At 50.5% G+C, this 21,144-nt stretch overlaps 1 protein-coding gene across 27 annotated transcripts in view; it reads left to right on the forward strand.

The window, feature by feature from the left end:
• NOS3 (nitric oxide synthase 3) overlaps positions 1 to 21,144 on the forward strand; it is a 128,386-nt gene that overhangs the window by 34,750 nt on the left and 72,492 nt on the right. For 25 of the 27 annotated variants that reach the window (XM_040355413.1, XM_040355387.1, XM_040355392.1 and 22 more), the window contains exons 2-3: positions 17,049 to 17,148; positions 18,400 to 18,548. In XM_040355413.1, coding sequence (XP_040211347.1) covers positions 17,049 to 17,148; positions 18,400 to 18,548 — 249 coding nt within the window. Of the gene's footprint in view, positions 1 to 5,148; positions 5,154 to 6,775; positions 6,921 to 17,048; positions 17,149 to 18,399; positions 18,549 to 21,144 lie in introns of all 27 variants that reach the window. The other 2 variants (XM_040355414.1, XM_040355415.1) reach the window with 2 other exon arrangements.

The following is a 21,144-nucleotide window of genomic DNA, read 5'->3' on the forward strand; positions in this document are numbered from 1 at the left end:
GCCACACTGGGGCAGAGGTTCTGTCAGCTCTGCAGGGGCAGGCTCAGAGGTGGTTGACGCCACGCCAGCTTAAGCCAGGAATGGTGGTCAGCGATAATGGTTTGCTTTATCACCAATCCTTGTTTCACAAAAAAAAATTCAAATAATAATTTGTCATTGGGACAGAAAGTGAGGTGCAATCTTCTGAACAGATGCACACAGACAGCAAATGTTACAGGGGTGATAACCCTTCTCTATGTTTTCAGAAAAGCTTAAAAATATATTTTATGGCTGGAGCTACACTTTATAGAAGTACCAGTTCACAATTAAAAACAGATTCTACCTAACAACCAACCTACAGTCCCTGGGGTAGATTCAGGTACATTTGCGCATTTTTTACAGAGGCGCAGGGCAAAGTTTTCGCCCTGCGCCCCCGCAAATTTTTTGCGCTACCCGCGATTCACGGAGCAGTAGCTCCGTAAATTGTGTGGGCGCTCCGGCAAAATGCCCGGCGTAAGCGCGCGCAATTTAAATGATCCCGTAAGGGGGCGTGGATCATTTAAATTAGGCGCGTTCCCGCGCCAAACGTACTGCGCATGCTCCGTCGGGAAAATTTCCCGACGTGCATTGCGGCAAATGACGTCGCAAGGACGTCATTTGCTTCAAAGTGAACGTGAATGGCGTCCAGCGCCATTCACGATTCACTTACGCAAACTACGTAAAGTTCAAATTTCGCAACGCGGGAACGACGGGTATACGTAACATTACGCAAACGACGTAAACTGCGTACGTAGGGCTCGCATAACGTTGTGAATCGGCGTTAGTATGCAATTTGCATACTATACGCTGAGCACAACGGGAACGCCACCTAGCGGCCATCGCAAGAATGCAGCCTAAGATATGCGTGGCATAAGAGCCTTATGCCACGCATATCTTAGGCTGCAGTCGGCGTAACGAGGTTCCTGAATCAGGAGCATTCGTTACGCCGGGGCAAGTAAGCAATTGCGCTGCGTAACTATGGCTACGCAGGCGCAATTGCTCTCTGAATCCGGGCCCCTGTCTTGTTTGCACCGCCTGTATACTTCTGTTCAAAGTATATAGGGCCAAAGGGTCTTGTAATGACCTGGGGGGAGTGGTAGCGGGGAAACTCATGCTATTTTTTTCAATGATTTTTATCCATATTGCAGGGACCAGAGATTACATTAAAGCCACAAGCAGTATTAAATGACTTTTTTTCTGAGAGTAATCTCATGTTGTGCAGGGACATTTCTAAACACGTGCCACTACTATAGACACCCAGCAGGTACCATATTTAAAGGAATTTTGCTTTTTTTTCTCACTTTTAGCATCATTAAAATCGCTGCTCCAGAAAAAACGACAGTTTTAAAACTTTTTTTTGCATTGATACATGTTCCACTTTTGAATTCGAACGTTCGAGTCCCATAGACTTCAATGGGGTTCTAAATGTTCGGGCGAACGTTCGGTCCGTTCAAAGGTTCTGGTGCGAACCGAACGCGGGGGTGTTTGGCTCATCCCTAATCGGAGGACGGTGTATATGGGGGGACGGTGTATATCGGGAGACGGTGTCTATCGGGGGACGTTGTATATCAGGGGACCGTGTATATCGGGGGACGGTATATATCGGAGGACGGTGTATATCGAGGGACGGTGTAAATCGAGGGACGGTGTATATCGGGGGACGGTGTATATCGGGAGACGGTGTCTATCGGGGGACGGTGTATATGGGGGGACGGTGTATATCGGGAGACGGTGTATATCGGGAGACGGTGTATATCGGGGGACGGTGTATATCGGGAGACGGTGTCTATCGGGGGACGGTGTATATGGGGGGACGGTGTATATCGGGAGACGGTGTATATCGGGAGACGGTGTATATCAGGGGACGGTGTATATCGGGGGACGGTGTATATCGGGGGACGGTGTATATCGGGGGACGGTGTATATCGGGGGACGGTGTATATCGGGGGACGGTGTATATCGGGAGACGGTGTCTATCGGGGGACGTTGTATATCAGGGGACCGTGTATATCGGGGGACGGTATATATCGGAGGACGGTGTATATCGAGGGACGGTGTAAATCGAGGGACGGTGTATATCGGGGGACGGTGTATATCGGGAGACGGTGTATATCGGGGGACGGTGTATATCGGGAGACGGTGTCTATCGGGGGACGGTGTATATCGGGGGACGGTGTATATCGGGGGGACGGTGTATATCGGGAGACGGTGTCTATCGGGGGACGGTGTATATCGGGGGACGGTGTATATCGGGGGACGGTGTATATCGGGGGACGGTGTATATCGGAGAACGGTGTATATCGGGGGACGGTGTATATCGGGCGAAAACTTTGCCCTGCGCCTCTGTAAAAAACGCCGGACGGTGTATATCGGGGGACGGTGTATATCGGGGGATGGTGTATATCGGGAGACGGTGTCTATCGGGGGACGTTGTATATCAGGGGACCGTGTATATCGGGGGACGGTATATATCGGAGGACGGTGTATATCGAGGGACGGTGTAAATCGAGGGACGGTGTATATCGGGGGACGGTGTATATCGGGAGACGGTGTATATCGGGGGACGGTGTATATCGGGAGACGGTGTCTATCGGGGGACGGTGTATATCGGGGGACGGTGTATATCGGGGGGACGGTGTATATCGGGAGACGGTGTCTATCGGGGGACGGTGTATATCGGGGGACGGTGTATATCGGGGGACGGTGTATATCGGGGGACGGTGTATATCGGAGAACGGTGTATATCGGGGGACGGTGTATATCGGGGGTCGGTGTATATCGGGGGTCGGTGTATATCGGGGGACGGTGTATATCGGGGGACGGTGTATATCGGAGGACGGTGTATATCGGGGGACGGTGTATATCGGGGGACGGTGTATATCGGGGGACGGTGTATATCGGAGAACGGTGTATATCGGGGGACGGTGTATATCGGGGGACGGTGTATATCGGAGGACGGTGTATATCGGGGGACGGTGTATATCGGGGGACGGTGTATATCGGAGGACGGTGTATATCGGGGGACGGTGTATATCGGAGGAAGGTGTATATCGGAGGATGGTGTATATCGGGGGACGGTGTATATTGGGGGACGGTGTATATCGGGGGACGGTGTATATGGGGGGACGGTGTATATCGGGAGACGGTGTCTATCGGGGGACGTTGTATATCAGGGGACCGTGTATATCGGGGGACGGTATATATCGGAGGACGGTGTATATCGAGGGACGGTGTAAATCGAGGGACGGTGTATATTGGGGGGACGGCGTATATTGGGGGATGGTGTATATCGGGGGATGGTGTATATCGGGAGACGGTGTCTATCGGGGGACGGTGTATATCGGGGGGACGGTGTATATCGGGAGACGGTGTCTATCGGGGGACGGTGTATATCGGGGGACGGTGTATATCGGGGGACGGTGTATATCGGGGGATGGTGTATATCGGGGGACGGTGTATATCGGAGAACGGTGTATATCGGGGGACGGTGTATATCGGGGGTCGGTGTATATCGGGGGACGGTGTATATCGGGGGACGGTGTATATCGGGGGACGGTGTATATCGGAGGACGGTGTATATCGGGGGACGGTGTATATCGGGGGACGGTGTATATCGGGGGAAGGTGTATATCGGAGGACGGTGTATATCGGGGGATGGTGTATATCGGGGGACGTGTATATCGGAGAACGGTGTATATCGGGGGACGGTGTATATCGGGGGACGGTGTATATCGGAGGACGGTGTATATCGGGGGACGGTGTATATCGGGGGACGGTGTATATCGGAGGACGGTGTATATCGGGGGACGGTGTATATCGGAGGAAGGTGTATATCGGAGGACGGTGTATATCGGGGGATGGTGTATATCGGGGGACGGTGTATATCGGAGAACGGTGTATATCGGGGGACGGTGTATATCGGGGGACGGTGTATATCGGAGGACGGTGTATATCGGGGGACGGTGTATATCGGAGGAAGGTGTATATCAGGGGACAGTGTATATCGGGGGACGGCGTCTATCGGGGGACGGCCACTATCGGGGGACGGTGTATATCGGGGGACGGTGTATATTGGGGGAAGGTGTATATCGGAGGACGGTGTATATCGGGGGATGGTGTATATCGGGGGACGGTGTATATCGGAGAACGGTGTATATCGGGGGACGGTGTATATCGGGGGACGGTGTATATCAGAGGACGGTGTATATCGGGGGACGGTGTATATCGGGGGACGGTGTATATCGGAGGACGGTGTATATCGGGGGACGGTGTATATCGGAGGAAGGTGTATATCGGAGGACGGTGTATATCGGGGGACGGTGTATATTGGGGGACGGTGTATATCGGGGGACGGTGTATATTGGAGGACAGTGTATATCGGGGGATGGTGTATATCGGGGGGCGGTGTATATCGGAGGACGGTGTATATGGGAGGACGGTGTATATCGGGGTACGGTGTATATCGGAGGACGGTGTATATCGGGGGACCGTGTATATGGGGGTGCGGTGTATATGGGGGAATGGTGAATATCGGGGGACGGTGTATTTTGGGGGACGGTGGACAGTGGGGGTATCGGATGGAATGGTACATTGGGGGTGGGGGGTATCGGATGGAATGGTACATTGGGGGTCAGGGGTATCGGATGGTACGGTGGACGGTGGGGGGTATCGGATGGAATGGTACATTGGGGGTGGGGGGTATCGGATGGAATGGTACATTGGGGGTGGGGGGTATCGGATGGAATGGTACATTGGGGGTGGGGGGTATCGGATGGTACGGTGGACGGTGGGGGGTATCGGATGGAATGGTATATTGGGGGTGGGGGGTATCGGATGGTACGGTGGACGGTGGGGGGTATCGGATGGAATGGTACATTGGGGGTGGGGGGTATCGGATGGTACAGTGGACGGTGGGGGGTATGGGATGGAATGGTACATTGGGGGTGGGGGGTATCGGATGGAATGGTACATTGGGGGTCAGGGGTATCGGATGGTACAGTGGACGGTGGGGGGTATGGGATGGAATGGTACATTGGGGGTGGGGGGTATCGGATGGAATGGTACATTGGGGGTCGGGGTATCGGATGGTACTGTGGACGGTGGTCTTCAGTGGTGTGGTCCTTGTCACAGGTAGCGTACGAATAGGCGTGTCCTGTGAGGATGGAATGGTACATTGGGGGTGGGGGGTATCGGATGGTACGGTGGACGGTGGGGGGTATCGGATGGAATGGTACATTGGGGACGGGGGTATCGGATGGTACGGTACATTGGGGGTGGGGGGTATCGGATGGTACGGTGGACGGTGGGGGGTATCGGATGGAATGGTACATTGGGGGGTGGGGGGTATCGGATGGAATGGTACGGTGGAAGGTGGGGGGTATCGGATGGAATGGTACATTGGGGGTGGGGGTATCGGATGGTACGGTGGAAGGTGGGGGGTATCGGATGGAATGGTACATTGGGGGTGGGGGGTATCGGATGCAATGGTACGGTGGGGGGTATCGGATGGAATGGTACATTGGGGGGTGGGGGGTATCGGATGGAATGGTACGGTGGGGGTGGGGGGGTGTCGGATGGAATGGTACATTGGGGGGTATCAGATGGAATGGTACATTGGGGGGTATCGGATGGAACGGTACATTGGGGGTGGGGGGTATCGGATGGAATGGTACGGTGGACGGTGGGGGGTATCGGATGGTACGGTGGACGGTGGTCTTCAGTGGTGTGGTCCTTGTCTCAGGTAGCGTACGAATAGTCGGGTCCTGTGAGGATGGAATGGTACATTGGGGGGTGGGGGGTATCGGATGGAATGGTACGGTGGAAGGTGGGGGGTATCGGATGGAATGGTACATTGGGGGTGGGGGTATCGGATGGTACGGTGGAAGGTGGGGGGTATCGGATGGAATGGTACATTGGGGGGTGGGGGGTATCGGATGGAATGGTACGGTGGAAGGTGGGGGGTATCGGATGGAATGGTACATTGGGGGTGGGGGTATCGGATGGTACGGTGGAAGGTGGGGGGTATCGGATGGAATGGTACATTGGGGGTGGGGGGTATCGGATGGAATGGTACATTGGGGGGTGGGGGGTATCGGATGGAATGGTACATTGGGGGTGGGGGGGTATCGGATGAAATGGTACATTGGGGGTGGGGGGTATCGGATGGAATGGTACATTGGGGAGTGGGGGGTATCGGATGGTACGGTGGACGGTGGGGGGTATCGGATGGAATGGTACATTGGGGGTGGGGAGGTATCGGATAGAATGGTACGGTGGACGGTGGGGGGTATGGGATGGAATGGTACATTGGGGGTGGGGTATCGGATGGAATGGTACATTGGGAGTGGGGGTATCGGATGGTACGGTGGACGGTGGTCTTCAGTGGTGTGGTCCTTGTCTCAGGTAGCGTACGAATAGGCGTGTCCTGTGAGGATGGAATGGTACATTGGGGGTGGGGGGTATCGGATGGTACGGTGGGGGGTATCGGATGGAATAGTACATTGGGGGTGGGGGGGTATCGGATGGAATGGTACATTGGAGGGTGGGGGGTATCGGATGGTACGGTGGACGGTGGGGGGTATCGGATGGAATAGTACATTGGGGGTGGGGGGGGTATCGGATGGAATAGTACATTGGGGGTGGGGGGTATCGGATGGTACATTGGGGGTGGGGGTATCGGATGGAATGGTACATTGGGGGTCGGGGTATCGGATGGTACGGTGGACGGTGGTCTTCAGTGGTGTGGTCCTTGTCTCAGGTACGAATAGGCGTGTCCTGTGAGGATGGATCGGAGGGCTCTCCACCTTCATCTCTTCCCCTCATTTAGGTGACATTTGGTCAGTCGGCTCCCAATCATCATCATTCCTCCTCCACATGATGGCCACACCCCAGCAGGAAGTGAGGTATTAGTATTATGACTTTCATAGTTGTTTGCAGTGCATTATGGGTAGTCTGTGCTGGAATCGGGTCCCGCCCTCATTGCTCCCTGAACTCTGCGGACTCCAGTGTTCTCTGATATTGATCTGGGACGGATTTTGCACTTGTACGATGCTCTGTAGGGGTTGGTCATGTAAAGGGGGCTGCCCTTCCCTGCACTCTTTTATATGAGCCAATCTGGGCCATTTGTTGCAATGCTCCGCCTCCTCTCTGGCTGCTCGGGGGAGGGCAGATACACACAGAGCTTCAGTGCTACAGACAGTGTTCTGGGGGCGGAAGGGCCGGGGCGGCTTCCAACAACTATGACCAGGACCGGGTGCAGCGATATTAAATCATGTGATGGAGAGACCGCCCATTGAGAATCTGATTGGCCCCCCAGATAATAATGAGGTGATTGAGATAATTGTTCTCTAATAGGATGAAGAGTACAGCTGGTCAAAGCAGCCAATCAGAGTCTTTCACTGACCTGACTGTTCTCACCTTGAAGGTAAAATGTGCACCTGGTTGCTATTGGTTACTGCACTCATCTTCATCACTAAGGGCTGGACTTGGGGCCCGGAATTGAGGAGAGGACACAATTCCCTTTACTGAGGCCCAGATCTGTCCTCACATGTACCAGAGACAGCGGAGACTCTGCCAGGACCCCCCATTGTCCTCCTCAGGAAGAGAGACTGCTGGGATCTGCTGACTCGGCCCCTCCGCGTTCCGTCTCCATGCGTCATCTCCATCTTCCAAACATCAGAGCTTCCAACAACAGAGGACATTTTCCAGGACCAAAGTCAACTGTCACATTTCCAGGCCCGGGTGACAAGGACATTGTGGACCAAGTACTAAGTGGGGGGGTGAGGTGGGGGCTGCCTCCGTTATATCATCTTCATTCCTGGACGTGGACAGGAAACAAACCCATGGCGCCTCTATCTTCCATGTACAAAATAGTGGGGGCTGTACTGACCCACAGCACTAAAATCCACCCCCCATTATACCCCAATCCCCCCTCTGCCCTTCTATTATACCCCAATCCCCCCTCTGTCCTTCTATTATACCCCAATCCCCCCTCTGTCCTTCTATTATACCCCAATCCCCCCTCTGTCCTTCTATTATACCCCAATCCCCCCTCTGTCCTTCTATTATACCCCAATCCCCCCTCTGTCCTTCTATTATACCCCAATCCTCCCTCTGTCCTTCTATTATACCCCCATCCCTCCTCTGTCCTTCTATTATACCCCAATCCTCCCTCTGTCCTTCTATTATACCCCAATCCTCCCTCTGTCCTTCTATTATACCCCAATCCTCCCTCTGTCCTTCTATTATACCCCAATCCCCCCTCTGTCCTTCTATTATACCCCAATCCTCCCTCTGTCCTTCTATTATACCCCAATCCCCCCCTCTGTCCTTCTATTATACCCCAATACCCCCTCTGTCCTTCTATTATACCCCAATCCTCCCTCTGTCCTTCTATTATACCCCAATCCCCCCTCTGTCCTTCTATTATACCCCAATCCTCCCTCTGTCCTTCTATTATACCCCAATCCTCCCCCTGTCCTTCTATTATACCCCAATCCCTCCTCTGTCCTTCTATTATACCCCAATCCTCCCCCTGTCCTTCTATTATACCCCAATCCTCCCTCTGTCCTTCTATTATACCCCAATCCCCCCTCTGTCCTTCTATTATACCCCAATCCCCCCTCTGTCCTTCTATTATACCCCAATCCCCCCTCTGTCCTTCTATTATACCCCAATCCTCTCTCTGTCCTTCTATTATACCCCAATCCCCCCTCTGTCCTTCTATTATACCCCAATCCCCCCTCTGTCCTTCTATTATACCCCAATCCCCCCTCTGTCCTTCTATTATACCCCAATCCCCCCTCTGTCCTTCTATTTTACTCCAATCCCCCCTCTGTCCTTCTATTATACCCCAATCCTCCCTCTGTCCTTCTATTATACCCCAATCCCCCCTCTGTCCTTCTATTATACCCCAATCCCCCCTCTGTCCTTCTATTATACCCCAATCCCCCCTCTGTCCTTCTATTATACCCCAATCCTCTCTCTGTCCTTCTATTATACCCCAATCCCCCCTCTGTCCTTCTATTATACCCCAATCCCCCCTCTGTCCTTCTATTATACCCCAATCCCCCCTCTGTCCTTCTATTATACCCCAATCCTCCCTCTGTCCTTCTATTATACCCCAATCCCCCCTCTGTCCTTCTATTATACCCCAATCCCCCCTCTGTCCTTCTATTATACCCCAATCCCCCCTCTGTCCTTCTATTATACCCCAATCCCCCCTCTGTCCTTCTATTATACCCCAATCCCGCCTCTGTCCTTCTATTATACCCCAAACCCGCCTCTGTCCTTCTATTATACCCCAATCCCCCCTCTGTCCTTCTATTATACCCCAATCCACCCTCTGTCCTTCTATTATACTCCAATCCTCCCTCTGTCCTTCTATTATACCCCAATCCTCCCTCTGTCCTTCTATTATACCCCAATCTCCCCTCTGTCCTTCTATTATACCCCAATCCCCCCCTCTGTCCTTCTATTATACCCCAATCCCCCCTCTGTCCTTCTATTATACCCCAATCCCCCCTCTGTCCTTCTATTATACCCCAATCCCCCCTCTGTCCTTCTATTATACCCCAATCCCCCCTCTGTCCTATTATACCCCAATCCCCCCTCTGTCCTTCTATTATACCCCAATCCCCCCCTCTGTCCTTCTATTATACCCCAATCCCCCCTCTGTCCTTCTATTATACCCCAATCTCCCCTCTGTCCTTCTATTATACCCCAATCCTCCCTATGTCCTTCTATTATACCCCAATCCTCCCTCTGTCCTTCTATTATACCCCAATCCCCCCCTCTGTCCTTCTATTATACCCCAATCCCCCCTCTGTCCTTCTATTATACCCCAATCCCCCCTCTGTCCTTCTATTATACCCCAATCCCCCCTCTGTCCTTCTATTATACCCCAATCCTCCCTCTGTCCTTCTATTATACCCCAATCCCCCCTCTGTCCTTCTATTATACCCCAATCCTCCCTCTGTCCTTCTATTATACCCCAATCCCCCCTCTGTCCTTCTATTATACCCCAATCCCCCCTCTGTCCTTCTATTATACCCCAATCCCCCCTCTGTCCTTCTATTATACCCCAATCCTCTCTCTGTCCTTCTATTATACCCCAATCCCCCCTCTGTCCTTCTATTATACCCCAATCCCCCCTCTGTCCTTCTATTATACCCCAATCCCCCCTCTGTCCTTCTATTATACCCCAATCCTCCCTCTGTCCTTCTATTATACCCCAATCCCCCCTCTGTCCTTCTATTATACCCCAATCCCCCCTCTGTCCTTCTATTATACCCCAATCCCCCCTCTGTCCTTCTATTATACCCCAATCCCCCCTCTGTCCTTCTATTATACCCCAATCCCGCCTCTGTCCTTCTATTATACCCCAAACCCGCCTCTGTCCTTCTATTATACCCCAATCCCCCCTCTGTCCTTCTATTATACCCCAATCCACCCTCTGTCCTTCTATTATACTCCAATCCTCCCTCTGTCCTTCTATTATACCCCAATCCTCCCTCTGTCCTTCTATTATACCCCAATCTCCCCTCTGTCCTTCTATTATACCCCAATCCCCCCCTCTGTCCTTCTATTATACCCCAATCCCCCCTCTGTCCTTCTATTATACCCCAATCCCCCCTCTGTCCTTCTATTATACCCCAATCCCCCCTCTGTCCTTCTATTATACCCCAATCCCCCCTCTGTCCTATTATACCCCAATCCCCCCTCTGTCCTTCTATTATACCCCAATCCCCCCCTCTGTCCTTCTATTATACCCCAATCCCCCCTCTGTCCTTCTATTATACCCCAATCTCCCCTCTGTCCTTCTATTATACCCCAATCCTCCCTATGTCCTTCTATTATACCCCAATCCTCCCTCTGTCCTTCTATTATACCCCAATCCCCCCCTCTGTCCTTCTATTATACCCCAATCCCCCCCTCTGTCCTTCTATTATACCCCAATCCCCCCTCTGTCCTTCTATTATACCCCAATCCCCCCTCTGTCCTTCTATTTTACTCCAATCCCCCCTCTGTCCTTCTATTATACCCCAATCCCCCCTCTGTCCCTCTATTATACCCCAATCCCCCCTCTGTCCCTCTATTATACCCCAATCCCGCCTCTGACCTTCTATTATACCCCAATCCCCCCTCTGTCCCTCTATTATACCCCAATCCCCCCTCTGTCCTTCTATTATACCCCAATCCTCCCTCTGTCCCTCTATTATACCCCAATCCCCCCTCTGTCCCTCTATTATACCCCAATCCCCCCTCTGTCCTTCTATTATACCCCAACCCCCCCTCTGTCCTTCTATTATACCCCAATCCTCCCTCTGTCCTTCTATTATACCCCAATCCCCCCCTCTGTCCTTCTATTATACCCCAATCCCCCCCTCTGTCCTTCTATTATACCCCAATCCCCCCTCTGTCCTTCTATTATACCCCAATCCCCCCTCTGTCCTTCTATTTTACTCCAATCCCCCCTCTGTCCTTCTATTATACCCCAATCCCCCCTCTGTCCCTCTATTATACCCCAATCCCCCCTCTGTCCCTCTATTATACCCCAATCCCGCCTCTGACCTTCTATTATACCCCAATCCCCCCTCTGTCCCTCTATTATACCCCAATCCCCCCTCTGTCCTTCTATTATACCCCAATCCTCCCTCTGTCCCTCTATTATACCCCAATCCCCCCTCTGTCCCTCTATTATACCCCAATCCCCCCTCTGTCCTTCTATTATACCCCAACCCCCCCTCTGTCCTTCTATTATACCCCAATCCCCCCTCTGTCCTTCTATTATACCCCAATCCCCCCTCTGTCCTTCTATTATACACCAATCATCCCTCTGTCCTTCTATTATACCCCAATCCCCCCTCTGTCCTTCTATTATACCCCAATCCTCCCTCTGTCCCTCCATTATACCCCAATCCCCCCCCCTGTCCTTCTATTATACCCCAATCCTCCCTCTGTCCTTCTATTATACCCCAATCCCCCCTCTGTCCTTGTATTATACCCCAATCCCCCCTCTGTCCTTCTATTATACCCCAATCCCCCCTCCTACCCTATTATACCCGAATCCTCCCTCTGTCTTTCTATTATACCCCAATCCTCTCTCTGTCCTTCTATTATACCCCAATCCCCCCTCTGTCCTTCTATTATACCCCAATCCCCCCTCTGTCCTATTATACCCCAATCCCCCCTCTGTCCTTCTATTATACCCCAATCCCCCCCTCTGTCCTTCTATTATACCCCAATCCCCCCTCTGTCCTTCTATTATACCCCAATCTCCCCTCTGTCCTTCTATTATACCCCAATCCTCCCTATGTCCTTCTATTATACCCCAATCCTCCCTCTGTCCTTCTATTATACCCCAATCCTCTCTCTGTCCTTCTATTATACCCCAATCCCCCCTCTGTCCCTCTATTATACCCCAATCCCCCCTCTGTCCCTCTATTATACCCCAATCCCGCCTCTGACCTTCTATTATACCCCAATCCCCCCTCTGTCCCTCTATTATACCCCAATCCCCCCTCTGTCCTTCTATTATACCCCAATCCTCCCTCTGTCCCTCTATTATACCCCAATCCCCCTCTGTCCTTCTATTATACCCCAATCCCCCCTCTGTCCTTCTATTATACCCCAATCCCCCCTCCTACCCTATTATACCCGAATCCTCCCTCTGTCTTTCTATTATACCCCAATCCTCTCTCTGTCCTTCTATTATACCCCAATCCTCCCTCTGTCCTTCTATTATACCCCAATCCCCCCCTCTGTCCTTCTATTATACCCCAATCCCCCCTCTGTCCTTCTATTATACCCCAATCCCCCCTCTGTCCTTCTATTATACCCCAATCCCCCCTCTGTCCTTCTATTATACCCCAATCCCGCCTCTGTCCTTCTATTATACCCCAAACCCGCCTCTGTCCTTCTATTATACCCCAATCCCCCCTCTGTCCTTCTATTATACCCCAATCCCCCCTCTGTCCTTCTATTATACCCCAATCCCCCCTCTGTCCTATTATACCCCAATCCCCCCTCTGTCCTTGTATTATACCCCAATCCCCCCTCTGTCCTTCTATTATACCCCAATCCCCCCTCCTACCCTATTATACCCCAATCCTCCCTCTGTCTTTCTATTATACCCCAATCCTCTCTCTGTCCTTCTATTATACCCCAATCCCCCCTCTGTCCTTCTATTATACCCCAATCCCGCCTCTGTCCTTCTATTATACCCCAAACCCGCCTCTGTCCTTCTATTATACCCCAATCCACCCTCTGTCCTTCTATTATACTCCAATCCTCCCTCTGTCCTTCCCCCCTCTGTCTTTCTATTATACCCCAATCCCCCCTCTGTCCTTCTATTATACCCCAATCCCCCCTCTGTCCTATTATACCCCAATCCCCCCTCTGTCCTTCTATTATACCCCAATCCCCCCCTCTGTCCTTCTATTATACCCCAATCCCCCCTCTGTCCTTCTATTATACCCCAATCTCCCCTCTGTCCTTCTATTATACCCCAATCCTCCCTATGTCCTTCTATTATACCCCAATCCTCCCTCTGTCCTTCTATTATACCCCAATCCCCCCTCTGTCCTTCTATTTTACTCCAATCCCCCCTCTGTCCTTCTATTATACCCCAATCCCCCCTCTGTCCCTCTATTATACCCCAATCCCCCCTCTGTCCCTCTATTATACCCCAATCCCGCCTCTGACCTTCTATTATACCCCAATCCCCCCTCTGTCCCTCTATTATACCCCAATCCCCCCTCTGTCCTTCTATTATACCCCAATCCTCCCTCTGTCCCTCTATTATACCCCAATCCCCCCTCTGTCCCTCTATTATACCCCAATCCCCCCTCTGTCCTTCTATTATACCCCAACCCCCCCTCTGTCCTTCTATTATACCCCAATCCCCCCTCTGTCCTTCTATTATACCCCAATCTCCCCTCTGTCCTTCTATTATACCCCAATCCCCCCTCTGTCCTTCTATTATACCCCAATCCCCCCTCTGTCCTTCTATTATACCCCAATCCCCCCTCTGTCCTTCTATTATACCCCAATCCCCCCTCTGTCCTTCTATTATACCCCAATCCCCCCCTCTGTCCTTCTATTATACCCCAATCCCCCCTCTGTCCTTCTATTATACCCCAATCCCCCCTCTGTCCTTCTATTATACACCAATCATCCCTCTGTCCTTCTATTATACCCCAATCCCCCTCTGTCCTTCTATTATACCCCAATCCCCCCTCTGTCCTTCTATTATACCCCAATCCCCCCTCTGTCCTTCTATTATACCCCAATCCCTCCTCTGTCCTTCTATTATACCCCAATCCCCCCTCTGTCCTTCTATTATACCCCAATCCCCCCTCTGTCCCTCTATTATACCCCAATCCCCCCTCTGTCCTTCTATTATACCCCAATCCCCCCTCTGTCCTTCTATTATACCCCAATCCCCCCTCTGTCCTTCTATTATACCCAGACCCTCCCTCTGTCCTTCTATTATACCCCAATCCTCCCTCTGTCCCTCCATTATACCCCAATCCCCCCCCTGTCCTTCTATTATACCCCAATCCTCCCTCTGTCCTTCTATTATACCCCAATCCCCCCTCTGTCCTTGTATTATACCCCAATCCCCCCTCTGTCCTTCTATTATACCCCAATCCCCCCTCCTACCCTATTATACCCGAATCCTCCCTCTGTCTTTCTATTATACCCCAATCCTCTCTCTGTCCTTCTATTATACCCCAATCCTCTCTCTGTCCTTCTATTATACCCCAATCCCGCCTCTGTCCTTCTATTATACCCCAAACCCGCCTCTGTCCTTCTATTATACCCCAACCCCCCTCTGTCCTTCTATTATACCCCAATCCCCCCTCTGTCCTTCTATTATACCCCAATCCTCCCTCTGTCCCTCTATTATACCCCAATCCCCCTCTGTCCTTCTATTATACCCCAATCCCCCCTCTGTCCTTCTATTATACCCCAATCCCCCCTCCTACCCTATTATACCCGAATCCTCCCTCTGTCTTTCTATTATACCCCAATCCTCTCTCTGTCCTTCTATTATACCTCAATCCCCCCTCTGTCCTTCTATTATACCCCAATCCCGCCTCTGTCCTTCTATTATACCCCAAACCCGCCTCTGTCCTTCTATTATACCCCAATCCCCCCTCTGTCCTTCTATTATACCCCAATCCCCCCTCTGTCCTTCTATTATACCCCAATCCCCCCTCTGTCCTATTATACCCCAATCCCCCCTCTGTCCTTCTATTATACCCCAATCCCCCCCTCTGTCCTTCTATTATACCCCAATCCCCCCTCTGTCCTTCTATTATACCCCAATCTCCCCTCTGTCCTTCTATTATACCCCAATCCTCCCTATGTCCTTCTATTATACCCCAATCCTCCCTCTGTCCTTCTATTATACCCCAATCCCCCCTCTGTCCCTCTATTATACCCCAATCCTCTCTCTGTCCTTCTATTATACCCCAATCCCCCCTCTGTCCCTCTATTATACCCAAATCCCCCCTCTGTCCTTCTATTATACCCCAATCCTCCCTCTGTCCTTCTATTATACCCCAATCCTCCCTCTGTCCTTCTATTATACCCCAATCCCCCCCCTGTCCTTCTATTATACCCCAACCCCCCCCCCCCTGTCCTTCTATTATACCCCAATCCTCCCTCTGTCCTTCTATTATACCCCATACCCCCTCTGTCCTTCTATTATACCCCAATCCCCCCTCTGTCCTTCTATTATACCCCAATCCCCCCTCTGTCCTTCTATTATACCCCAATCCTCCCTCTGTCCTTCTATTATACCCCAATCCTCCCCTATGTCCTTCTATTATACCCCAATCCCCCCTCTGTCCTTCTATTATACCTCAATCCCCCATCTGTCCTTCTATTATACCCCAATCCTCCCTCTGTCCCTCTATTATACCCCAATCCTCCCTCTGTCCTTCTATTATACTCCAATCCCCCCTCTGTCCTTCTATTATACCCCAATCCCCCAATGTCCTCTATTATACCCCAATCCACCCTCTGTCCTTCTATTATACCCCAATCCACCCTCTGTCCTTCTATTATACCCCAATCCACCCTCTGTCCCTCTATTATACCCCAATCCCCCCTCTGTCCTTCTATTATACCCCAATCCTTCCTCTGTCCTTCTATTATACCCCAATCCCCCTCTGTCCTTCTATTATACCCCAATCCCCCCTCTGTCCTTCTATTATACCCCAATCCCCCCTCTGTCCTTCTACTATACCCCAATCCCCCCCTCTGTCCCTCTATTATACCCCAATCCCCCCTCTGTCCTTCTATTATTCCCCAATCCCCCCTCTGTCCTTCTATTATACCCCAATCCCCCCTCTGTCCTTCTATTATACCCCAATCCCCCCTCTGTCCTTCTATTATACCCCAATCCCCCCTCTGTCCTTCTATTATACCCCAATCCCCCCTCTGTCCTTCTATTATACCCCAATCCTCCCTCTGTCCTTCTATTATACCCCAATCCTCCCTCTGTCCTTCTATTATACCCCAATCCCCCCTCTGTCCTTCTATTATACCCCAATCCCCCCTCTGTCCTTCTATTATACCCCGACCCTCCCTCTGTCCTATTATACCCCAATCCTCCCTCTGTCCTATTATACCCCAATCCCCCCTCTGTCCTTCTATTATACCCCAATCCCCCCTCTGTCCTTCTATTATACCCCAATCCCCCCTCTGTCCCTCTATTATACCCCAATCCCTCCTCTGTCCTTGTATTATACCCCAATCCCCCCTCTGTCCTTCTATTATACCCCGACCCTCCCTCTGTCCTTCTATTATACCCCAATCCCCCCTCTGTCCTTCTATTGTAAACCATGCATGATAAATTGGGCAACCAGGAACAGTCCATGAAATGTTTTTTCTATTGCTGGTATTCCTCCCTTCTGCCATCTTTGAGTATCTGTAGAACGATGTGAGTTGGTGAAGATGAATTGTGAAAATGGTTGTAATTAGTTCTTTGCCAAATGCCCTTTTATTGTGTCTTGTAGCAGCCAAGCCAACGGAACTCAGAACCAGAAATGTCTGCGGGTCAGGAACTGGGAGAACCGGACGCTGGCATACGACACGCTGAATGTCCAGACGGAGCAGGTAAGAGAGACTGGCAGAGGAGAGATAGGAACATCTACAGGATAATACCGTGATTCTTCATTGGGAACATAGCAGGCCCCCACAACCTGACGGGAAATTTCCATACTTTTCCAGGGCCAGATCCGGAAAACCCAGGGCTGTCCCTGGGAAATTTACCGGCTACAGGAATGCTAAGTACTGAATCCTCATTGGGAGGTGTAACGGAATGTCCCCCACACTCCACTTGAGTGCTTTCCTCATATACCGCTTCCTCCCAGTCCGAATATAGATATCAGATATTCCAACCACTTCCAACAACAAACAAGACGATACTCGTGTGATTGCTGAACATGGACTGTTTATTAGAACCAGAATACAAGTCTTATATACAGTAGAAGAGGAGGTTCCCCCCTCCTGCTCATATTACTCTAACAATACACCTGTAACCAGAAACATAAATTAACATGAGCTAATTAACTAATCCCTTAAAGCAGCCGATGTGACTCTGTGTCCTCCTGGGCATTGTTGTGATAAATCAGGATGTCACTACAGGTCAGACTTGTTGTCACCGAGCTTCACACAGTAGATGATACATTATCATAAGTATAAACACAGGACACCTTCTCACAATAGCAGGAGCTCCAGCAGGAGTCGGCCCGTCTCCTACATTGTACAGAGGCCAATGTGATCGGCTCTCTCACCTAACATGTTGAGTTCAGAATCAAACAAACCAAGAATAGTCTTTACATCTATCCTGGGAGATATTGTGGAGAAATATTACTGTCCCATATGCAGGAATCCAAGATATATTTTCTCAGTCACCCTGTGCCAGGATGGGTGACTTAGACATAAGAGGTGCATGGGGGCTTAGGGGGTTAGGGGGTTAGGGGCTGGGGTTAGGGTTAGGGTTTCCCATTGAAGAATATGGCTAGGACTCAGGAATTGGAACAGGGACCTCCCCCAAAGGCCAAAGGTCAGAAGGCGGGTTCCCAGAGGTCAAAGGTCACAGGGCATGGTTGACCCACCCCCACCAAAGTGTACCGCCTACCCCAACTAAGTCGGGAAATGAACAAGTCGGGGAAAGCGAATCCAAGGGATTCTGGGTTCCACGGCCTTCCTGTCACAGGAGGGGTATTACAAAGGCATTTGCCCCTCATGATATCCCAGCGTCAGAATGCTCTACATTGGCTCGTTATGATCACATGATGCCAGTTTTCCCCTCATGAACTCCGGTGAAGTTAACATTTGGGATTTGTATCCTGTTTCTTATAGGATGTGGCCTGTACCAAAGCCCGATGTCTGGGCTCCATGATGTTTCCATCTCAGCTGATGTGTCCCCAACCACAAGAACCAAAAAGTCCAGAAGAAATTCTTCCCAAGGCCAAAGACTTCATAAACCAGTACTACATCTCCATCAAAAGGTGACCAGATCTTATTTTTCATCTCAACTTGATGGACTTGAAAGTTTCGACCTTGTTTTAGGTAGATGATAGAAGAAACCACTGCTGACTTCTAGAGAACATTCTACAGCATCAGGCGTGAGACTCGGCGCCGCGTCAACCTTAATGGTGGAGATCAACCACCTAAAAGTCAAATATATTTTTCGGTGGTCTCGCAGGAGATCAGGAATATACGTGACTGGATAACATGGAGGACATGTCTGCTAATCCTCCACCTGTCATGAGAATTAGGGATGCACCGAAATTTCTGCCGCCAAAACATATCGGACGAAAACAGCCTTTTCGGCAATTTGCTGAAAGAGAAAAAAGGCCGATAATGGAGCCGAAAAACCCCCATAATCAACCCATTCTCTGCAGTCTCTGACTATCCCCTGTACCATGTCCCCAGTCTCTGATCATCTCCTGTACCATGACCCCAGTCTCTGACCATCTCCTGTACCATGACCCCAGTCTCTGACCATCTCCTGTACCATGTCCCCAGTCTCTGATCATCTCCTGTACCATGACCCCAGTCTCTGACCATCTCCTGTACCATGTCCCCAGTCTCTGACCATCTCCTGTACCATGTCCCCAGTCTCTGATCATCTCCTGTATTATGTCTGCAGTCTCTGATCATCTCCTGTACTATGTCTGCAGTCTCTGACCATCTCCTGTATTATGTCTGCAGTCTCTGACCATCTCCTGTATTATGTCTGCAGTCTCTGACCATCTCCTGTATCATGTCTGCAGTCTCTGACCATCTCCTGTACTATGTCTGCAGTCTCTGACCATCTCCTGTACCATGTCTTCAGTCTCTGACCATCTCCTGTATTATGTCTGCAGTCTCTGACCATCTCCTGTACTATGTCTGCAGTCTCTGATCATCTCCTGTACTATGTCTGCAGTCTCTGACCATCTCCTGTACTATGTCTGCAGTCTCTGACCATCTCCTGTATCATGTCTGCAATCTCTGACCATCTCCTGTATCATGTCTGCAGTCTCTGACCATCTCCTGTACCATGACCCCAGTCTCTGACCATCTCCTGTATCATGTCCTCAGTCTTTGACCATCTCCTGTTTCCTTTTTCCAGTCTCTGATCATCTCCTGTACCCTGTCCACAGTCTCTGACCATCTCTTGTATCATGTCTGCAGTCTCTGACCATCTCCTGTACCATGTCTGCAGTCTCTGACCATCTCCTGTACCATGTCTGCAGTCTCTAACCATCCCCTCTAACATGTGCTCAGTCTCTGACCATCTCCTGTAATATGTCCCCGGTCTCTGACCATCTCCTGTATCATGTCTGCAATCTCTGACCTTCTCCTGTATTATGTCTGCAGTCTCTGTCCATCTCCTGTACTATGTCTGCAGTCTCTGATCATCTCCTGTACTATGTCTGCAGTCTCTGACCATCTCCTGTATTATGTCTGCAGTCTCTGACCATCTCCTGTACTATGTCTGCAGTCTCTGATCATCTCCTGTATTATGTCTGCAGTCTCTGACCATCTCCTGTATTATGTCTGCAGTCTCTGATCATCTCCTGTACTATGTCTGCAGTCTCTGATCATCTCCTGTATTATGTCTGCAGTCTCTGACCATCTCCTGTACTATGTCTGCAGTCTCTGATCATCTCCTGTACTATGTCTGCAGTCTCTGATCATCTCCTGTACTATGTCTGCAGTCTCTGACCATCTCCTGTATTATGTCTGCAGTCTCTGACCATCTCCTGTACTATGTCTGCAGTCTCTGACCATCTCCTGTACTATGTCTGCAGTCTCTGACCATCTCCTGTACTATGTCTGCAGTCTCTGATCATCTCCTGTATTATGTCTGCAGTCTCTGATCATCTCCTGTACTATGTCTGCAGTCTCTGATCATCTCCTGTATAATTTTTTTTTTTTTAAAGAGTTTCGGGTATTGGTTTCGGTTTTCGGCCTAGTGTATTTTTCATTTTCGGTATCGGTTTCAGCACCAAAAAAAACATTCGGTGCACCCCTAATGAGAATTCATCATCATGTGAACCCTCACGCCTGTTCTTCATATTATCAGTATCCAGATATGTAAATGCTCCATTCGGAGCTCTGTGTCTCATCTGTGGACGTTGGCTGATTTTCAGGCCAATAACTATTAGGCAGAGCTTCTTTATGGTGACAGAATAAGAAGTCAATGTAGATGATGGAAACCCACCAATTAGTTGCCAAGGCTTTATGTCACGTTCTATTAGTTGGATTTTGGACTAAAACAAGAGGAGTGAGAATTTGTGGTATTGGTATCTCATTAGTGGATTTCTCAGTATATAAGTCGTGGGGGGGGGGGGGGGGGGGGGATGGTTCATCTGATTGGTTTCCATATAGAATTCATGTTGATGGACTCATTGTAGATACACAGGGCCATATTCTTATACATCTAAGGCGGCGGAACGTATGTACTTTACGTTACGCCGCCGCAAGTTTAAGTGGCAAGTGCCGGATTCCCAAACCACTTACCTGTAAACTTGCGGCGGCGTCGCGTAAAGTCCACCCGCGTAAGCCATCCTAATTCAAATGATCCTGGCAGGGGGCGTGGATCATTTAAATTAG

Source organism: Rana temporaria, chromosome 5, assembly GCF_905171775.1.
Source record: "Rana temporaria chromosome 5, aRanTem1.1, whole genome shotgun sequence".
NCBI lineage: Eukaryota > Metazoa > Chordata > Amphibia > Anura > Ranidae > Rana > Rana temporaria.